The 22,516-nt window shown below is 35.4% G+C and overlaps 1 protein-coding gene across 1 annotated transcript; it reads left to right on the top strand.

The window, feature by feature from the left end:
- The first annotated feature begins 10,699 nt into the window (after positions 1–10,699).
- Positions 10,700–12,474, top strand: LOC125870975 (gibberellin 20 oxidase 1-like). The gene is made up of 4 exons (XM_049551533.1): positions 10,700–11,235; positions 11,541–11,784; positions 11,926–12,003; positions 12,211–12,474. Exons 1-4 carry the CDS (start codon positions 10,700–10,702, stop codon positions 12,472–12,474), a joined length of 1,122 nt encoding a protein of 373 aa, XP_049407490.1.
- Positions 12,475–22,516: the final 10,042 nt, after the last annotated feature.

The raw sequence follows: 22,516 nt of genomic DNA, 5'->3' as shown, positions 1-22,516 counted from the left end.
GCTAAGATTGCTGGACCGATTCATTATCGGTTGATGTATCCTATGGAATGATGGATATTTTTTTGAAATCTCTCATTGGTAATAGAGCATGTCCATAAGGTTGTATTGCAGAGGGATACATTGCAAATGAATGTATGACACTATGTTCAAGGTATTTACATAAAGTTGACAAAAGATTCAATCGGCCTGGTCGAAATTATGATGGTGGTTTAAAACAATCGAATGACGGTTTATCTATCTTTAGTCAACTTGAAAGAACTTTGGGAGCTAATGATCAATGTGAGCTTGAAGTAGATGAATTAGAACAAGCACACATATACTAAACAATTGTGATGAAGTCTTACCATATCTCAAGTATGAAGAGTTTTTTCATGTCATATCATTATTTTATTTTAGGGTAATTTATTTTCTATATGAGGACTTATGGCTCACTTCAATTTTGTAGAGAGTTTGCACAAACTCATGAGAATGCTCAACACTTGTCTGATGCAGAATGGAGCCGACAATTTATTGAATGGTTTAAAGATAGGGTGAGTAATACATGAATATAAAACTTTATATTCCAAAATATTCAACGAAATCTTGTTGATACGTTGCACAATTGCATAAAGGAGATGATAGTTGTATCATGGAAGATCTACTCTCACTCTCACGCGGTGCCACCAAATATTTGATGCGTTCTAAGGGTTATGTTGTTAATGGATATAGATTTCATGTAGAAGATATGATAAAACTTTAATTACTCAAAATTGTGGTGTTATTGTATTGGGTGAGAATGATGAAGATAGTGAGAACCTTGATTACTATGGAGTCTTAACAGATATAATTGAGTTGCAATTTTTCATGAATAGAACAGTGGTTTTATTTCACTGTAATTGGTTTGATGTGTATGATAAAATAAAAGGATTTAAAAAGGTTGAGTTTGATTTTGTGAGTGTTAATCCAGACAGATTTTTGAAAACAAATGAGTCATTTGTTTTAGCGGATCAAGCATCTTAAGTATTTTATGCTAATGATAATTCCAACAAAGGTTGGAAAGTAGTGAGGAAGACTCAACCTCATGATTCCTATGAGATTGTGGAACAAATGGATGATGATATTGTAGAGTTAGGAAGTCCTTCACAAAAGAAAAGAAAAAGAACTAATGAGGTGAAGTATCTATTTATGAATTGATCTATTCATTGTTAAACAGTATGATGGCACAATTTCTTTTATAACTACATTGTTACATATATATCAAGTTCAATTTTTAACTGTTGACTCTTTTAGTAGGTTCAAGATGAAACCATTGAAAACTGAAAATGAGGTCGGTTCTAATATGAAGAGTACTATCATATATATATTTGTCACGCCTGATGCTATAGGAAAGGGACATGGATGAGGGCTTAAATTTTTGGGTGAGAAAGGGAATACACCATCTAACTTGCCTCAATCAAGTGATCTAGTTAAAGAGTACATCAAAGAAATTGAAACAAGTAAGATATTTTGTATTCTTTTACTTCAGACAATAAGCAAATCTTTAAATGTATTGAAGAGAAAAATCTTTTCCTTCTTTCTGTATTTTATCGTGGAGGTGGAGGTGTGGTTGTAGTTGTATTACCAAGTGATTCGCCTGTGCAAACCCTCTGTGAATTCAACTTTTTGTTCTTGGTGCATCTCTTACTCGTTAAGTGCACTAGAAGGTTTGTCTTAACAATAGTATAAATGAACTATGATGGACTGCTCTGATGGATTGTTCTGATGACTTTCTCTTTTAGATAGCAAACTGGCTGTTGTTTCATTTTCTTCTTCTGGGAAATTGGTGAAATTCTTGGCTCCCTAGGCAGTTTGGGAACCTGTATGGTCAGTGAGCAACTTTCAGACATGTTTATATGGGGAATAAGTCATGCCCAAAACTAGAACCCTGTAAATAATAAAAGATTTTTGACAAAGTTCAAGGAAAAGTTTTTTCGCTAAAGTAAGGATTAAAATTAGAAGCATCAAATATATGCAAAAAAGAACTGTACATATGCATTTACAAGAGTAGATTACGAAAGTCCTATACTAAAAGGAGATAACAAAATCCAACAAAGACTCAAAAGAGCTAATAGGGGGGGAAATGCTCTGTAGTTTGGAGTTGCAAAACCATCAAAACACCTTTTGTTCGTCTATTCTAAAGGTCCAAAAATATGCTCCCCGTAATCATTCTCCAGATTTTCCTGATGAATTTACCAATTTTTCATTAACTCCAGCTGCTGAACGCATCTTTGATGCTTTCTGGTAACACCCAACTAAGTATTTTGTGCTCTTTTACTTCAGACCATAAGAAAAATCTTTAATTGTATTGAAGAGAAAAATCTTTTCCTACTTTCTGTATTTTATCGTGGAGGAGGAGGTGTGGAATGTCAACCATTTCCGACGAAAATGACTGAACCTATTGATTTTTAATCTCAAACAAATGACTGATTTTCACTTGGTGAGTGATTTTTACTTGGTGACTCAACCTGTTGTTTACTGGTACTCTCGAACAAATGACTGAACTTGTGACGCAGAACAGCAGCCTCAGTCTCAGAAATAATCCCCTGCTGCATCTTTTATGAAACATTTTCAAGTCCTTCTTCATATATTTAATTTTTTTCACTACTCTTAGAATGGTACACCCTCTTATATGTGCTTCCCACCTTGTCTTAACTATATTCCTGAATGATGGATGCACACTCCAGAAAATATAAAGAATGTCTAGTGTATGAGAACCCAAATTATTGTGGATGCGTTGGAAGCCCTTAAATTAAGTATTTAATTCTATTTTTAGTTGTTTTATTTATTATTCAAGAAGAGGATTTATGTTTCATAGATTCATAAGGATTATGTTAAGTTATAGTTATTAGTTAGGAATAGGATTTAGGTCTCTGACATTCATAAGAATTAGACTTCCTATTGATGTAATAAGACTCCTATTTAAAGGGGCTTTTAATGAATAAATCAGTAAGTCATATTTCAGCAAAAAAGCAAGAGATTACAGTTCTCACTTCCATTGAACTCTAGGGTTTCAGTCTTCCTTTGAAGAGCTGAAAGTATCAGAGTTATCTCCTTTAATAAATTCTATGGTTTCAGCCTCCTTTTAATGAGCTGATTTATATATCGTCCTGTGAATCGATCCTTCCCTAAAGATTCATAACAATTTGGTATCAGAGACTAACACAATGGGTGATGAGATCAGTTCTCGATTTCAAGGAGAACACACCATTACAGAAACCCTAATGGACTCTAAAATTGCAGCAGTGGAACAACGCCTCATCGAAAGATTTTTCCCAGTCATCCAATAACAATTGTCTAGATTGGGAATTGACTCCACAAAACTAGCAACCCACAAACCTGAGTCAAATAGTGCCTAGTCAACTAGCAAATCAACAATTCCTGCTACAAAAGGCAATACACCACCTACTTGTAATGGCAACAATAATTCATTAATTCGGGCACATCGTTGTGAACATTTTTTTGAAAAAGATTCAACATATAATGAAAGCAAAAAAGATTGGTGTGGCTGGATTTCACATGTTCAAACTAGCACCATTATGGTATTATCAACTAAAACGAGCGAAAGGCTCAAGGAGTTGGGAAGAATATCAGCGATTTAGAAGGTGTGTATTATTTGACATGTTTGACTTTGATGTAAAGGGAGGGAAATATGACAATACACCAGATTTGATGACTATTTTCTTTGTGAGACTCGTAAAAAAGATAACAAGCTTGTTGAACCTGAAGGCTGAAGCAATTTTAAAACATGTGTGTTTGGTAAATTTAATATATTAATTAATTGAAATTGATGTGTTATGATAGAAAATGTTCTTTGATATATTTTGTAGGCTCAACTCGAAGAAATGGTTCAAGCAGATCCATATCTACCTATTATAGAGATTGTTCAAAAATGTTGTGGGCCTCAAACTCGTAGCCATGTATTTGGATTAGGGGATGGAGTAAACGCAAAAGACTTGAAAGGTGGAACTTCTTCAAAGGCTGAATTATTGTCTGTGCTACGTTCAACTCGAGAGGATATCAAATACTTGAATGAAGAAAACAAATCCTTTAATGAGGAAAACAAATCTTTGAATGATCGCTTGTATACCTGAATATGAAAGTATCAATGGTCCATTTTAGACTAGATATGCGGTCTCTAAAAGTATTTCATGACCAGTATTTTTTGTCGTCTCAAAACCATTCAGGGACCTGTTTTTTGAAATCGTCCATATTGATTAGTAGCGATGGCACTTTCTAGGATGAGTGATGACCAGACTTTTCTGGTCTCGATTACTCGTTTGGGACCAAATTTGAACTTTCAGGGACTATATTTCCCTTCCTTTGAGGCTACTTTTCTTGTAGTGAAGGTTCAAATATATATATTTTTTGTTTAGCTCAAGAGAAACTCTATTCTTTTTCTTATCATGAATTGCATTCCTATTAAACTTCCATGGACGTCCAAGCATGATGTGACAATCATGCATTTAAATGACATCACAAAGAACATTATCAGAATACCTCCCAATGGAGAAAGAAATCATGCATTGCTTAGTCACCTTAAGTTCATCAAAATCATCCAACCTTTGGTTATAAGGAGTTCTATGTTTAATACATGTAAGTTTCAACTTCTCCATAACGTATGAACGTACCACATTAGTACCACTTTTACTATCAATAATCATAGAACATATATTACTATTTATCCCACATCTTATATGAAAAATATTTTCTCTCCTTTAATTAGCTATAGTGAATTTAATCTCTTTTAATCGTTTAATCAGCACATCAACACTATTGATGTCGTTTTGAGTTGAAGATTCAATTTCTTTACTAGTTTGAGACATCTCAAAAAATATCAAAGAAACAAATATCTCTCAATTTAGCTTTCTCTCTCTTTCTCAATTGATCTCCCTCTCTCTTGCCTATTTTCCACTCAAAATACAACCTTTTGATGGATCCTTCAGAATTCATACATAAACCCTATTAGTAATAACCTTATAGAAGTATGATGTAGAAAGAAAAAAACTTATCAATACCCATATTAATTGGGATTGATGAGACAAGAAAAATACCAATTTGTGTATTTGTGTAATAATTAAAACATCAATTTTCCCCTCTTCTTGATTTTCTTCTTTGAGGTAGAAAATCAAGAATCAAAACAAATTCGTAGTTTCTCGAAATACCTTTATTTTCCAGTAATTTAATTTTCTTTTTAATTTTCATGTTTTTACTTTGTAGCTTAACTTTTAAGAAACTACAAAAGGAACTTTTTAAAATTCCGAAGATTATCAAGAACGAAACCTTGATAGAACCGCTCTGATATAACTTGATAAGAATCGGGTTACTAGATGAAATAAGAAAATAGTGCAAAAAATGAAAATAGTACGATTAAAGATGGAAATTGAAAGATGTGTGAAATTCAAGAATAAAATCCCTGATTTTTAAGATAAAGTTCTAACAACCCTAATTAATAATAGTATTCTAAATTAGCGAATTAAAAATAGTTATGATACTAAATAACTCAATTCAAGAACTTAGATCAAAAGTTATCTAGACCCCTATTTTGAAGAAATTAGAGACAACAATTAGTATAAGAGTAGTCACCTTCTTTAATTTACGAATAGAAACCAAAGATATCAAATTAAGAATTGATCTTACCTCTTAAAGAATAGTTCTTGTAAGGTTGTAAGATAAATTCATAGTCACCTCAGACAAAGGTGTAAAGAAGACAAACCTCTTAAATTATGAGTTCTGAGGGAGATATGCCAGTTTGAAGTCGGCCTATCCAGTTAAGGAAATTTACCCAAATTAATGAGGGGTAATATGGTCTTTTCCTTACCCCATTTGCTCTAACAATTTTTTGGAAATAATTTAGAGGTCTAAACTGTCTTAGATCGGTTTTCATAATTCAAAATCACGCTTAGGATTTTGGGAGGAGTTCAAGCGTTCGCCAAGATTTCTTGCGAATCAAGGATTTGTTTCGTCAAATTAAGGTATGAAAGATTCCATAGTGTTGGGTTCATTCACCCACATGCCAATATGTGAATTCCATCTGTAATTTTGTTCTTGAGGTTGAATGCTTTGAATTTTTTATGGGTGTTCTTGAGGTTTTGTTCTTCATGATTTGTTTATGGAGTTGATGAATTCTTAAGGTGAGGATTTCTATTTTTGAGGGTTGTTCTTGAGGTAAAGTGAGTATATTCTCGTGTAATTGTATTGGGTAATTTAGTCTAAGGAAAATTTGAGGAAAATAATTGATTCTAGGTGAATTAGATTAAAAAAACGAGAAGAAAAATTCGTAGGATCGTTCTTGAAAGGGGATGGGGCGCCGCGCCCCAAATGCACTAAGGCGGATGGCGTGGGGCGCCAGAAGTGTGCAAGAATTGACCGTAGTAGTTGGATGCCCCACCCCTGCGCTCGAAGTGTTAGGCCACCTTCTTCTTCGTTCATCAATCCGTACTTGTCCCTTTTAGTTCAGCTTTCATTCCTTTCTTCATCCTAACTATCTAAACTACATTTGATCGTAACTCTTGAATTCATAATTCAAATTCATTAAAAGATTAAGAGTCGAGTGTGAGAGTGTCCTTTGAGTTATTTTGAGAAGTTTTTTACAAACTTTAAAAACTTGTTTTAAGACTTGAGTACTTGTGTATGAGGATGAGAAGAGTTAAGTTTCATTTTCCAAAATAAATATATGGGAACTAAGTATTCCCAAGAGTACGTGTTTTACATTTAAGATGAGAGGAAACATCGATTTTCAAATGAGTTCATGAGGAGTTTAGAGTACTATCTCTTTTAAGAGAACCCTTTTGAGTGATACTCTCAAAGTTTGAGGATGAAAAAATGTTTTTAAACATATGATCATGAGTTATATTATTGGGATTAGTATTGAGAACCGATATGGGGACGAGTTCAGCCAACTCAAAGTCCTCAAAACCAATGTGGTTAGAAAGTGTCATGTTTTTTAGATGATTATGTATTCCCTTTTAAGCTTATCTTAGTGGATCCACTTAGTTGAGGATGTCCTATACTCCGTAAGGTATAGGAATATTCTGGCAGCATGGGCGAGACGTTGTATCATCACATAGTCATAGTGATGGTTGTCGGTTAGAGAATCTCTCAAATAAGAGTAAAATAGTTATTTTATTTTAAAACTAGATAAACTATTAGAAATTTATGATAGTGAATTGAATTGGGAAGTTTGTGTGTTAAAAATCATTATATAGGCTTAGCGTAGAAGACAAAAAGATGTAGTATAGTGTTAAAACAATTAGGAGAAAGACCAAAAAGCCCTAAAAATAAACATCGGACCTCCACCAACTGATGAACTTATGGTCCATGGGTCCAATTACGGACAATCCTTTCCATTCGTAGGTGGGGCTAGGATGATACTTTTGGACCCCTAATAACGGTTGTAATGTATGGTCCGTTGGTCCAGATTTGGACGGTACATTCCAACCGTATGTCCAAACTTTGACCATAAAATTTCAATAAGTCTTAGACTCACCTACGAGACCTACCTACGACACTTACAATGCATGACGGGTAGGCTTGGTGAATCGTAAAAAGGGTAATGGTACTTGACATTTTAAAATTATTTAGCTTTCCACCTACGGTTCCCACCAAAGATTGTATGCTTTCTTGGGATTGGACTGCTTGTGGCTTGCAACCTTTTGTGATATCTTCGGGAGTGGACATCGATCCATGGTTTATTAGAGACTACTTGAGATCCTCTTCGGAGTCGATATGTCCTTGGGCGCTCTTAGTAGCTGGACGGCTGACACCCTTGGGAGTGGGCTGGCTAGCTGGGTGACCTCGATATCTCAATTCCTCTACAGAGTTGACACGCCTCCGACGCAATCTTGCTAGTTGACCGGTTGATGCCACTAGGATTGCGTTATATGGATGGGTGGCTTGGGTTGATAGTCACTCTGGCTAGCTGGGCTGTGAATTAACTGGATGAGTTTATTGTCACTCTTGCAAGCTGGGCTGGGAGTTGACTAGTTGAGTTGATTATCACTCTTGCTAGCTTGGTTGGGATTTGACTGGTTCTTGGATTCAATTTTGGATTACTCCTTTGTCTTGTAGACTTAGCTATTATGTGTACATGTCAAGTGTATGGGGTTCGTTTAGGTTTTATTTAACCTTGCGCACGAGTGTACTTTCTGAGGTTTATGGGGGTCCACTTAGGTTTAGTTTAGACATACTTAGATTAACTTTTGGTATGCTTGTGTGCCTTCTTTATATATTTGCTTTATTCTCTGTTGGTGTTTAGATTCTATCTTTTTGAATTGTTTGCACCTTTCGTGCTCGGTCGGCCTATGATGCCTATTGACTACCAGCGGTGATCGTTTGTGCCATTTTTTGCATCTTGGGGATATCAGAGACGAGGTGAGCACTTGGCGTCCTGGATCAGCCAGTCTCCTTCTGTACATATGTTAGCTTGTCTTTTGCCTTTGAGGCGGCCTGTGTGGTCCACCTTTGGGAGATGTATTTATTCTTGTTAGACATCCTTGTACTCGTGAGTTCCTGGTTCTGGTAGGGTATCTATTGTATATAGTTTTGGGTTTGCTTCCAGTTTTGTCTTCTTTTATTGTTAATATTATTTTATCTTTAGTTCTACCCTTGTACTCACTACTTGTCGCTGTGGGTATGAGTCGGCTTACCTACTAGTGGTCTTAATTAGGTGCCATCATGACTCAGGAGTTCGTGTCATGACAATCAAAAAATTAATAAACTACAAATTCTTAAAAAATTATATAAAGACATATATCGTAACTAAAGAATTATTTTCATAAATATATAAGGCATTTTTAAAAGAGAATAAGAACAATATTTTAATCAATTTTTCTAAACTAAAATTGTGTTCCCCAACGCGAGCATTACTAATATAAGATTCTCAAATTTAGGCTCATAAGTCCTTAACACAAAAAAGACAACTATAAACATCTGAGGTGTTGCAATTTCTAATATGATAACTGAACCTCGCCGATAAATACGAGTTTAAAGATATGACACATGGATTTAACTTAATCCCAAAAGCTTAGCTAATAAGAGAAGGATTGTCCAAGTCCATATAAATAGGCCATCAATTCATTTCAAACAAATATGGGATTTAACCCGCTCTAACACCCCTTTATGCTCAGGTCTGACTAGAGAGTGCATCGAAAGACTAATGGGGAGGGACCTGACTTTGATGCCAATACAGAGCTAATAGAACCATTTTCTTTTTACAGTAAAACCTTACTAAATTAATAATCAGCAAATTAATAATCTCTCTAAGATAATGTTTTTATTTGATCCTGACTTTACCAATGGAAAAAATCATTCATTTTGATGAGATAATAAGATAATATATGTTCAAAAGACCTCTATATAAATATATTGTCCAATAAATATTATGAATAAATTTTTTTTAAAGGTACAAATATATTTAAAAAATAATTTAGTGAAATATAATTTTATTGTGTTTTTTTTTTGTAAAAATTTAGAACTAGTTAATGTTCATCTCTAACTTTTCTTACTGCATCCAAAAGTTTCGATGTTTCCATGACTGCAATTTTTTTTAAGTGCATATGGAATGATTTCTTTTGTAATCACATACTGTTTTACGTATTTGATCTGTCATTGTTGATTTAGTGACACTTTTTTAATGAGAAGTCATTTTTGTATATTTTTTCAAGAAATTTCATGTGTTGTGTATATAGTTTATTCTCTCACTATCATACATTGAACTTTTTTGGTAAATATATAGTGAATAATATTTGATTATTAAGAAACAATGAACATTATGTATGATTAATTTATTTTATGATAAATCATTGAACTTTTAAATTTATTTTACAATGAATCATATAACAAAAAAAATTACAATGAATCATTCGCATACATTGTATTTCATGTATAATGAATGTATTTTTTTTTTCATATAAATTCAATAAATAAGATACATCATTTAATAAGATACAATGTTTTGATAAATTCACTGTACTTTATGTATAATAAATTAGTATTTCTTGTAACTTCAATAAATATGACACATAAATTAGTAAACTACAATAAATAAAAATTAACTTTTATTGAATCTCAAAAAACTCTTTAAATTAATAAATATTAATTTCTCTATTAAATAATACATCTATAAATTAATAATTATTGTGTAATCTCAGTTACATTTATTTAGAGTGATTTTACTATAGTATTATTTTAAGAATAAAAGTTATTTGTAGGAAAATAAGGAAATCTATCTAAGGAAAATGAATCGAAAAAATTCTTTAAATATCTCTACCTATGATTATGGTGTATTATGTGTAGATATGTCTATGTACATTATATAAGAAAATTATACCCCAATTTAAAGCATTATTAAGCCATTATTAGAAGACTCTTTTGACCCATTTGTTATTCTTCAAAGCTTGTTAAGGAAAAAATTTCAAACACAGATTCGAAATCTTTGGTCAAACATATCTTGAAATGTTCCTTTGTTAAATTTTGATTCAAAATATATGGTCAAACATATCTTTGAAAGTATTTCCTTTTTTAAAATCAGATTCAAACAACATATGGACTTTTATCCAAATTTTAAGCATCCTTATGCACTATATAATACTTCATTTTGGCTCCTCACAATGAACTACTTTTACTTCCTTCTCCCCATTGTGACATATTGCACAAGAAAGAATAAACCAAACCCCTGCTTACAATGACCACTAATAGTATAATCACAAATGAAAAATCACCTATGCTTGGTGAGGAAAAACCATTGATTTTTGATGCATCCCATATGAAGAATGAGTCCAACATTCCCACACAATATATATGGCCAGATGATGAGAAACCATGTGTTGTAGCACAAGAACTTCATGTTCCCCTTATTGACTTAAGGGGTTTCTTTTCTGGTGACCCTGCCGCGACCCAACAAGCATCTAGGCTTGTTGGTGAAGCGTGTAGGAGTCATGGTTTCTTTCTTGTAGTGAACCACAAAGTTGATTCTAATCTCATCTCCAAAGCCCATCGTTACATGGACACGTTTTTTGACATGCCTCTCTCTCAAAAGCAAAAAGCTCAGAGGAAAATTGGTGAGCATTGTGGCTATGCTAGCAGCTTTACTGGAAGGTTTTCTTCAAAGCTGCCTTGGAAAGAGACACTCTCTTTACGATACACTGCTAAAGAAAACTCATCTCACATAGTTGAAGAGTATTTCCAAAGGACATTGGGTGAAAGTTTCAACAATCTCGGGTAAGGACAATTGACTATCCTAATACTCCTCTCTTTCAATTTTTTGTCGTACTTTACTTTCTGGTATGTTTCAAAAACTTTTTTTTCTTTTTTTCCAAGACATGTTTAAGACCACTAAATTAAATGATATACTTGTACATTTTACATATCTTTTGTCTAAGGCTACTGGATTCAAAAGTCTTTCTTTACTGTCTTAAATTTCATGTCAAATAAAAATCACACAAACAAATTGAAACAAAAGGAGTATATGTTTTTCTATTTTTCAATTATGTAAATCAATAACCTTTTTCCCTTTAATTACGCAGGAATGTTTATCAAGAGTATTGCAATTCCATGAATACACTTTCTCTTAGGATCATGGAACTCTTAGGGATCAGCCTAGGTGTACAGAAGAGCCACTTTAAAGAGTTTTTTGAAGACAATGAATCCATAATGAGACTCAACTACTATCCCCCGTGCTTGAAACCAGAGCTCACATTAGGAACAGGGCCTCACTATGATCCAACATCATTAACCATTCTCCATCAGGATTGTGTTAGCGGACTCCAGGTTTTTGTGGNCAATGAATCCATAATGAGACTCAACTACTATCCCCCGTGCTTGAAACCAGAGCTCACATTAGGAACAGGGCCTCACTATGATCCAACATCATTAACCGTTCTCCATCAGGATTGTGTTAGCGGACTTCAGGTTTTTGTGGACAACGAATGGTACTCCATCCGTCCAAATTTCAATGCTTTTGTGGTTAACATAGGCGACACATTTATGGTAAGAAAATTTACACACTAGAACTATATTTAAGCTAATGTATTATGTATTACATACGAATAATATGAAAAGAGTCAATTAGAAAAACAATACTTTTTTAGGTGACAAATTTTATAAGATATTTCCACATGAAGCACAATGATATACATCATGAATTCCTAGATGTACAACATGAATATAACATATTTAGTGTTTTACCTTTTGCAGGCGCTATCGAATGGTAGATACAAAAGTTGCTTGCATAGGGCAGTTGTTAACAACACGACTCCTAGAAAATCACTAGCTTTCTTTCTTTGTCCAGACAAAGATAAGGTGGTGAGTCCACCAACTGAATTGGTGGACTACAACAACCCTCGACTATATCCTGACTTCACATGGCCTGCTCTCCTTGAGTTTACTCAAAAGCATCATAGAGCTGAGACAAACACTCTTCAAGCTTTCTCGATGTGGCTTAAAGAAAATAATATATAAGCTTATGAGTAATACATATGAGTTTCAACAATGAAGGCCTTGATCATTTGTATTTATGTTGAATTTTTTTATTTAGAACTACATATATTTTGCTGCATTAATTCTAGTAAATTAGAACCTATAGTATTTAGGAGTTGATCTCTATTTCAACTAGGTAAATTACCCGTGCTTCGCACAAGATTTAACTATTTTGTTAAGCTTACATATGATCATTTGGTAATATTCGTATTTTCGATGCATACACTACATAGTCATGAAAATTTTATCTTAAGGCAAAGTGTTCCTCCAAAATCTTAAAATGCTATATTTTTTAAAATTTTCATTTTTGTTATACAAAAATTATGAGTCATAGAGAGATTTTAAGTATAAGAAAGAATTCTAAGAAAATCTCCATGGAAATAGTTGGTCAGAAGTAATGAAATTTTCTAAATTCCAAGAAGAACAACATCAGACCTTAAAGAAAAGACCAAAAAGCCTCGAACAACAACACTTCCAAGTAAAGTGGAACATCACGTCCATACAAGAACATTATTAACTAAATTCAAATGGAGACCTTTTGTTCCTTTCTTATGAACCTCCATCAATCTCTTTTTTATTATAGTATGTTGTATCATGTATATATCTTAAAAATTACCCTAAAATTGTTAGTATCATAAATTTTTTTCCTTATTGTCTCAGAATAGTCATTACTATTGCTTAAGTTTTACATCACCGGCCCCAACTTATTTGGAATTGAACCATAGTTATTGTTATGGTTATAGTATGTAGTTACAAAGAATTAATGCAATTATCAACCAAGAAGTAGGTGACATCTGAATTGAACTGTTCAGAACTGGATATTCTAAACTAAAATTTTGTAACATAACATATTAAAATCTCACAACATAATTTTGTGAGCACTTGAACTCAAAAATATCGATATATAATAATAAAGACGACCTTACTTTCCTAACAATCAAGAAGAAAAAAGGCATGATGCTTAACATATTTTTCAAAAAGATAGTCTGTCGGGTTGTATTATTGTTTACAGTTCACAAATTTAATTGAAAGAATCCAAAAGAAAGAGTTATTACTTCTTTATAAAAAAACAAAAAACTCTATCAGAAGAAAGAGTTATCACTACAACAAAAATGATCTTTAATGACAATTAATAGCTAATTTTTGCTAAATATGTATTTTAAGAGGCAATTGATACTCTCTATAAATGTTCCTAAAGCATATAGCAACATTGAATCTAATGACAAGTAATTAACCATTTGTACATGCTCCATAAGTTTTTAATAGTCATACTTTGACATTATCAAATTTATTTGACACACCTCAAAATCACTTTAATAGTACTAAATTTACTACCACTTTGTATTTTTTTATTTTGATGGAGGATTTATAAAACATTCAAATTGTGTTGCACCAACGCAATGTGCCCAATATCCTTTCATACCACTTTGATGGCCAAAAATTAACTTCACATTTGAAGGACCATCTTAAGAACCCATAATGTTCTTCCTTATAATTACCACAATTGACTATTAACATTTAACCACACTCATAATCATACATTTAACCGCTTGTCATTTTCAGACACATTATGTCCTGGTACCACATTCACATAAGAGAATGGAGCAAATCAACTAGACAAATTACATGACTTTTATCAAGAGCATATCAATTTGCTCAGTCATTATTACGTCGTCATTATATAATGTTGGGACTTGAACCAAACATTTTACCCATATGAAGGCATTTTAGGTCATAATTTGTTGGGACCCAACACAACATTTTATTATCATGATGCACCAGGACTCTCACCCAATGTATTACCCTCTCGGTGCGATAGTGCTTGAATCCTTCATCTTGCCCTCAATCAATGATATAATAAGCCAAATATAATAGGACTCACCAATGAGCCTTAAAAAAATATTGTCATTGTGATTAACATGCACAAATAAATATTCTCAACAAAGTATGTACTAATAACTTAACCTTATCAAAACAGAGAGATATATATAGAATTATATTATACTAGTAAATGTGCCCGAGCTTCGCACGGTTGGAACATTCTTCTTTAAAATTTATTAGAATAGTACTTTTTCTGTATTTTGATGTAAGATGTTATTCAATTGTAGTTTTCCATTTGTTTTATTAAAAGAAAAGGCAAAATTACAAATCATAACACTATTTTCTCGTAGTTTACATAATTTCATTTTACATATTCATTAATTTGCTTTTGAAATTTTACAATGGTTAGTTTCTTTTTATCATCTATATGCATGATTACATAATGTCTTTAATTAGAGAGTCGAATAAATATTTTTCTCAATTTTTTTCTTCGCAAATTTCATTACCAATACACTATCAATTGCTTTCAAAATATTAAATATTTTTAGAAAAATATATAAATAACTAATATGTTTATCAAGATGAAATGTTCTATAATCATATAATATACAAATAAGTAATATGTAGTCATTATGTGTTTTAAAATTAAAATGCAATCTTCCAAAATCTAAATTTCATATGTAATATAGTTATGATGATGTTTTGGAATTGAAGTTGTGCACAAACAAAACATTAAGGATCCTTGAAAAGGGTAAAGGAGAAGTAAGGGATAATGGGAAAAAAGTTCAAAAAGTACTTTGGTGTGAGAGAATAGTCATCATTGTGTATCATACAATTGTAATTAATTGCTAGTCATATTCCTCTATAGGTCATCCGCCACATCCTTGAACCCATGTCAAAAGTTTATTAATTATTGTCTTCTTTTCCTGGTTCACTTCGCACATCAAGGTAAGATAAAGCTTTTAATGTCTTTATGTCCTTACAATGGCATACCAAATTTGAATTTTATCTTCAAGAGATGGTAGTATAGATCTTTAAGGAATTTTTTACGTAAAACTCAATTAACGTGTGTTATTTAATGTCACGCCCCGAGATACCCTCGAGACGCGGACACATGATCTACGATCACAAGTGACCCCAAGATAACCCTGCTGGTATAATCATAAGCATACTAAAAATAATAATCATTGATGCGGAAGCTAAATCATAATTTAATCTGATATGATAGGGAAAAACCCATATACTAAACTGGACATATCAAATATGAGAGTTTAATACAAAAGAAACATCAAACTCAAATACTAAGCTGAATCTAAATATGTCTGAAAATAGCCTCTAATTGACTAGAAAGGCTAGGACATGCCGCAACTAAATCTAGTAAAACTAAAACTGAAACACTAAAATACTGAAGAAAATAACATGACTATTGTCCTCGAAGAATGAGGACTCACCACTTGTACTGCTGAACTGGAGATCAGGAACCGATCTAAGAATGATCTGAGTGCTGAGGACCTGAACCTACATCACGAGAAGATGTAGCGCAATATATGCGTCAGTACTTGAAAGGTACTGAGCATGCATGGTAGAGTAAAGTTGAATAAGCATATAACTAAACAAGCGATAATGAAAGAGCATAAACTGAACATGATATTGATACTGAAATACTGGACATGACTAAACTGATTGCAATAACCAGATTATAGCATGTTGAGACTGAATACTGAAACATGGTCAATGCAATAGAATCTGACTGAACTGTGGGAGGTACTAATAACCGATAATAAAACCACATGAGCTAAATGTGGAGTCCGATGTATACGCCCCATCAAGAGGGCCCAATATACCCAGCCAAAGGTATAGAGGCATGCTGGCGTGATAACTAAAATAATGCCCACAGAGGGGACCTACAACCTACGTGGCTCGTAGTTCTTGGACTATTAGAGTGACTGACCCTAGTACAACTTAGTATTAAGCTAATGTATTAGATTAAGTAATTTACACATTATGACTGAATTTCTGTAATATACTGGATTCCTCAAAACTGACATGCAAACTGAGAATGCGCGTAAATATATGATAAGAACACATTCAAGACTGAGGAATGTATATCTGAAATGACTGAAATATCTGGCCTACCATGTGTAATTCAAGAATTGAAGAAATACATAGCTAGGGTTCTGAAGTTCATGCAAGAAACCAAGTAATAACTTGATAATCTGATTTGGAATATTAAAATAAGTAATTCATGATAATTTGATCAAGTTCTAGAAACCGTAGGTCTAGTTAATAGTAGGAAATCAAGAATCTGACTGAATTCTAGGGACCTAATGGGCGAACGGAACCCATTAGTGAAATCCCACATACCTGGTGACGAATTCCACAGAGAAAACTTTCTATTTCGGGGCTGGAACTGAAGGAAACTTGTTGTGTTCTTAAAGATAGGGTTGGTCACCTCTTTCTCTTTTCTTGCTTCTAAGTTTCTAAGTTTTGATTAAAGATCTGACTTGTGTAAGTTCTAGTTATGTTTCTAGGCTAAAACTAATCAAAACCACGTAGTTTAGTATTAAAACGACGTAGTTTAGGGGTCCAATGTAATAGGAAAATTACTAAATGACCCCTGACTTAAGTTGCAAACGGGGCTGACCACGGTCCCTTTCACGAACCGTGAAACGAACAATGGACCTTAAAGGTCTTCGTGATTTTCACTTGGTCCTATGGTTCTAAGGGTTGGTCCACGAGCCACTAACTCTACTTTGGCCGTGAAGGTCCCCGTGGTCCTCACTTTGGCTGAGGTCTGGAGGCTCAGGTTTGAGGGCTTACTGGCTAGCCCTTCACCGACCCTCCCACAGCCCGTACGAAGGACCACAGACCGTGAAGGTCCCATTCGTCCTTATTTAGATGTGGGGGTGTAAGGGACTAGCGAGGGGGGCTACTGCCTAAGGCTTCACGAGGTCCACCACGGCCCGTCATCAAGGCCATGGACCGTTAAAGTGCCCGTGGTATTATGTCTGGGCCTGGTGACTTCCAAGTCATGGCCATGGACCCTATCCCGGTCCGTGAACCCTGCCGTGGTGCATTGGTGCAGGTAATTTTTCTGCATTTTTTTTGGGTCTGATTTTTTAGGTGTTACAATATCTCCCACTTGGGATCATTCCTCCTTGAATGAAGACTAAATTAGCTGAAATGGAGGGAATGTGTTGCAACCCTACCAATAAACACTAAAGACTGATTTCTGACAGAACTGAGTTCCAAAAACATGCAAATACGCTGAAAATGCAATACAAACTGAAGGAACATGATACTAAGACTGATTTCATGCATGAATGACTGAAAAAACTGTGGAGGAACTATTACCTCAAGCTGGAGTGGAATCTGAAGGAATGAGGTGAGGATACTTGGCTTTCATGGCTACTTCTGCTTCCCAAGTAGTTCCCTCTACAGATTGACTCCTCCACTAAACCGTGATTGAATTGACTTCTTTATTTTTCAACCTTCTAACATGACGATCAAGAATCTGAACTGGTACATCCTCATTAGAAAGGCTATCTTTTACAGCCACACTCTTTAATGGCACTATAGATATTGGATCACCCACACACTTCTTCAAAAGTGAAATGTGAAAGATTGGATACACTGCTGCTAAATCTGCTGGCAACTCTAACTGATAAGCCACTTTACCAATCCTTTTCAAAATCCGGTTAGGGCCTACATATCTGGGACTAAGTTTCCCTTTCTTTCCAAATCACATCAGCCCCTTCATAGGTGACATTTTCAGGAAAACTCAATCATCAACTTGGAACTCTAGTCCATTCTCCTTACATCTGCATAAGACTTCTGGCGACTCTAGGCTGTCTTAAGTCTATCCCTAATGAGTTGCACTTTCTCCATAGCATCGATAACTGAATCTGGCCCTATGAAGGGTTCTTCACCTACTTCGAACCAACCAACATGAGATCTGCATCTACGCCCATACAATGCCGCATTAGGGGACAACTGAATGTTAGAATGGTAGCTATTGTTGTAGGCGAACTCAATAAGAGGAAGGTGATCATCCCAATTACCGTTGAAATCGATCACACAAGCTCTCAACATGTCCTCTAAGGTCTGAATGGTACGCTCTGCCTGATCATCCATTTGTGGATGAAATGTTGTGCTAAGGTAAGTTGAGTACCAAGACATTTCTGAAATGACTTCTAGAAATGAGAGGTAAACTGAGGACCTCTATCTGAGATGATAGACAAAGGAACCATATGCAACCTCACAATCTCATTAATATAAAGCTTGGCATAGTCCTTCGCCGAATTTGTTGTCTTGATTGCCAAAAAGCGAGAGTACTTAGTAACTCTGTCAACTATCACCCAAATGGAGTCATGTTGTTTGCGAGTACGAGGTAACCCCATGATGAAGTCCATGTTGATCACCTCCCACTTCCAAGTAGAAATGTCAATCTCTTGAGTCATACCTCCTGGTTTCTGATGTTCCACCTTGACTTATTGGCAATTGGGACACTTAGCCATAAAATCTGCTATACCTCTTTTCATACCATTCCACCAATAGACTTCCCGCAGATCACGGTACATCTTAGTGGCACCTGGATGAATATAATATTTGGAGTTATGGGTTTCTGCAAGAATATGCTGTCTCAACTCACCCACATTAGGAACACATAATCGACCCTAGTAGAGAAGCACACCATCTCCCCCTTGGGAGAAAACCTCAACTCTCAGTTGGTGGACTGCATCCTTTAGTTCAAGTAATATCAAATCGGTGTCTTGCTTTTCCTTAACTTCTAATACTAAAGAGGATTCTATACCATTCTGAACCGTTACACCACCATCTGATATGCTCATAACACGAACTCCAAGGCGAGCAAGTCTGTGAACATCTTTTGCTAGCTCTTTTCTTTCTTTCTCAACATGTACTATACTACCCATAGATAGTCAACTAACAGGATATGCTACTACATTGGCCTTACCAGGATGTTAATGCACACTCATATGGTAATCTTTGAGGAACTCTAGCCATCTTTTCTGGCGAAGATTCAATTCTTTTGGGGTGAACACGTCTACGTGAACACCATACAAGTAATGTCTACAAATATTTAGTGCGAACAACATTTCTGCAAGCTTGAGGTCATGAGTCGGATAGTTCTTCTCATGCACCTTAAACTGTCTGGAAGCATAAGCTATCACTTTACCTCGCTGCATCAACACACAACCCAAGCTGACTCTGGATGCATCACAATAAATCACATAACCCTCTGAACCCTCTGGTAGAGTCAAAACATGAGCTGTGGTCAACCTAGTTTTCAATTCTGTGAAGCTTTTCTCACAATCATCTGACCACTGATAGTTGACCTTTTTCTGAGTCAGTTTAGTCAATGGTAAGGCTATGGATGAAAATCCTTCCATGAAACTTCTGCAATAACCTGCTAAACCCAAGAAACTTCTTATATCTATAGCAAAGGTAGGTTTGGGCCATTGTTTCACTGCTTCTATCTTCTGGGAATCTACTAAAATTCCTTCACTAGAGACAATATGCCCAAGGAAATCAACTGGCTGCAACCAAAACTCACCTTTGCTAAATTTAGCAAATAACTGGCGATATTTGAGAGTTTGCAGAACAACCCTCAAATGACTCTCATGTTCTTCCTCATTCCTAGAATAAATGAGGATATCATCATGAAGACGATAACGAACAAGATTAAATACTTCTTGAACACTCTGTTGATCATATTTATGAAAGTTGCAGGAGCATTGGTTAGTCCAAATGACATAACTACAAATTCATAATGTCCATACCGAGTATTGAAGGCGGTCTTCAGAATGTCACTATCTTTGACTTTAAGCGAATGATATCTCGATCTGAGGTTTATCTTTGAGAAATGACTAGCACCATAAAGTTGGTCAAACAAGTTATCAATCCTAGAGATGGGATACTTATTCTTGATTGTGACCTTGTTCAAATGCCTATAGTCAATGCACATTTGAGAGAACCATCTTTCTTCTTCAAGAATAACACTGGTGCACCCCATGGCGAAATACTTGGTCTGATGAAGCCCTTATCTAGATTGTCTTTCAACTACTCTTTCAATTCCTTATGTTGAGCTGGAGCCATTATGTAAGGAGGAATAGAGATAGGCTGGTTATCTGGAATGAGATCAATTCCAAAGTTGATTTCCCTATCGGGAGGGACTCTAGGAAGATCTTCTAGAAACACCTTTTGAAATTCATTGACTATAGGAATTGACTCGAGAGTTGGGGTTTCGGTGCTTGAATCCTTAATTCGAACTAGATGATAGAGATAACCCTTAGAGATCATCTTTCTGGACTTAAGGTAAGAAATGAATCGACCCATAGGTGCTAAGCTACTACCCTTCCATTATAAGATTGGTTCGTCTGGAAACTGAAAACGAACAATCCTAGTTCTACAATCGATTGACGCATAAAAGGAATGTAACCAATCCATGCCTAGAATGATNCCAAAGTTGATTTCCCTATCGGGAGGGACTCTAGGAAGATCTTCTAGAAACACCTTTTGAAATTCATTGACTATAGGAATTGACTCGAGAGTTGGGGTTTCGGTGCTTGAATCCTTAATCCGAACTAGATGATAGAGATAACCCTTAGAGATCATCTTTCTGGACTTAAGGTAAGAAATGAATCGACCCATAGGTGCTAAGCTACTACCCTTCCATTATAAGATTGGTTCGTCTGGAAACTGAAAACGAACAATCCTAGTTCTACAATCGATTGACGCATAAAAGGAATGTAACCAATCCATGCCTAGAATGATATCGAAGTCTACCATTTCTAACTCTACAAGATTTTCTGAGGTGACTTTCTGAGAGACTATGACATGGAAATTTATGTATACCCATCTAGCTATAACTGGGTCATCGCCTGGAAATTTTTGGACTAGCACTGAATTGGACTGCTATGTAAGGAGTAACAAAGGAAAGAGTAGCCCCTGGATCTAACAAAGCATACACATCCAGATCAAAGAATTGTAACGTACCAGTGACTACATCAAGAGAATCTTTTTGTTCCTGGCAAGCCTGAAGAGCATAGAGCCTGTTTTGGTACTGTCTGCCACCCGTACCAGAAGAGCTACCCTGGTAAGTCGGGCTACCTGTCGGTGCTGCTGAAGTTGTAGACTAGGCTCGATTAGCATTGCCTACTTGACCCTATTTAAAAGGACAACCCCTCAACCTGTGACCAAATTGACCACACCTAAAACACCCTTCCTTTCCTACAAGGCACTTGCCCAGATAGTTCTTACCACACTTAGGGAAAGCTGGGTATGTTTTGGTACCTATAACACTCCCTGATGCAAATAGAGAATGCACGTAAATATCTGATAATAACACATTCAAGATTGAGGCATGTATATATGAAATGATTGAATTATCTTGCCTAGCATGTGTAATTCAAGAACTAAAGAAATACGTAGCTAGGGTTCTGAAGTTCATGCAAGAAACCAGGTAATAACTTGATAATTTGATTTGGAACATTAAAATAACTAATTCATGATAATCTGCTGAAGTTCTAGAAACCCTAGCTATAGTTAATAGTAGGGAATCAAGAACCTGACTGAATTCTGAGGACCTAATGGGTGAAACGAACCCACTAGTGAAATTCGACATACCAGGTGACGAATTCCACAGAAAAATCTTTCCATTTCGGGGCTAGAACTGAAGGAAACTTGCTACGTTCCTGAAGCTTATGTTGGTCGCCTCTTTCTCTTTCCTTCGTCCTAATTTTCTATGTTTTGAGTAAAGATCTGACTTAGGTAAGTTATAGTTATGTTTCTAGGCTAAAACGAATCAAAACCATGTAGTTTAAGGGTCCAACGAAATAGGAGAAAACTAAAAGACCCCTGACTTAAGTTGCAGAGGGGGCTGACTACGGCCCCTTTCACGGACTGTGAAAGGGACCATGGACCGTGAAGGCCCTCGTGGTATTCACTTGGTCCTGTGGTTCTAAGGGTTGGTCCATGAGCCCCTACCACGCCACATGTAGAGGACCACATACCGTGAAGGTCCCCGTGGTCCTCACCTGGGCTGAGTTCTGGAGGCTCAGTTTTTAGGGCTTACTAGCTAGCCCTTCACGGACACTCCCACGGCCAGTGTGAAGGACCACGGACGGTGAAGGTCCCCATGGTCCTCACTTAAGCGTGGGGGTCTAAGGGACTTGGGAAGGGG

The sequence above is a fragment of the Solanum stenotomum genome, chromosome 7, assembly GCF_019186545.1.
Source record: "Solanum stenotomum isolate F172 chromosome 7, ASM1918654v1, whole genome shotgun sequence".
Lineage (NCBI taxonomy): Eukaryota > Viridiplantae > Streptophyta > Magnoliopsida > Solanales > Solanaceae > Solanum > Solanum stenotomum.
Note: the sequence above shows the minus strand (reverse complement) of the source record. Positions and strands in the feature narration are given on the sequence as shown.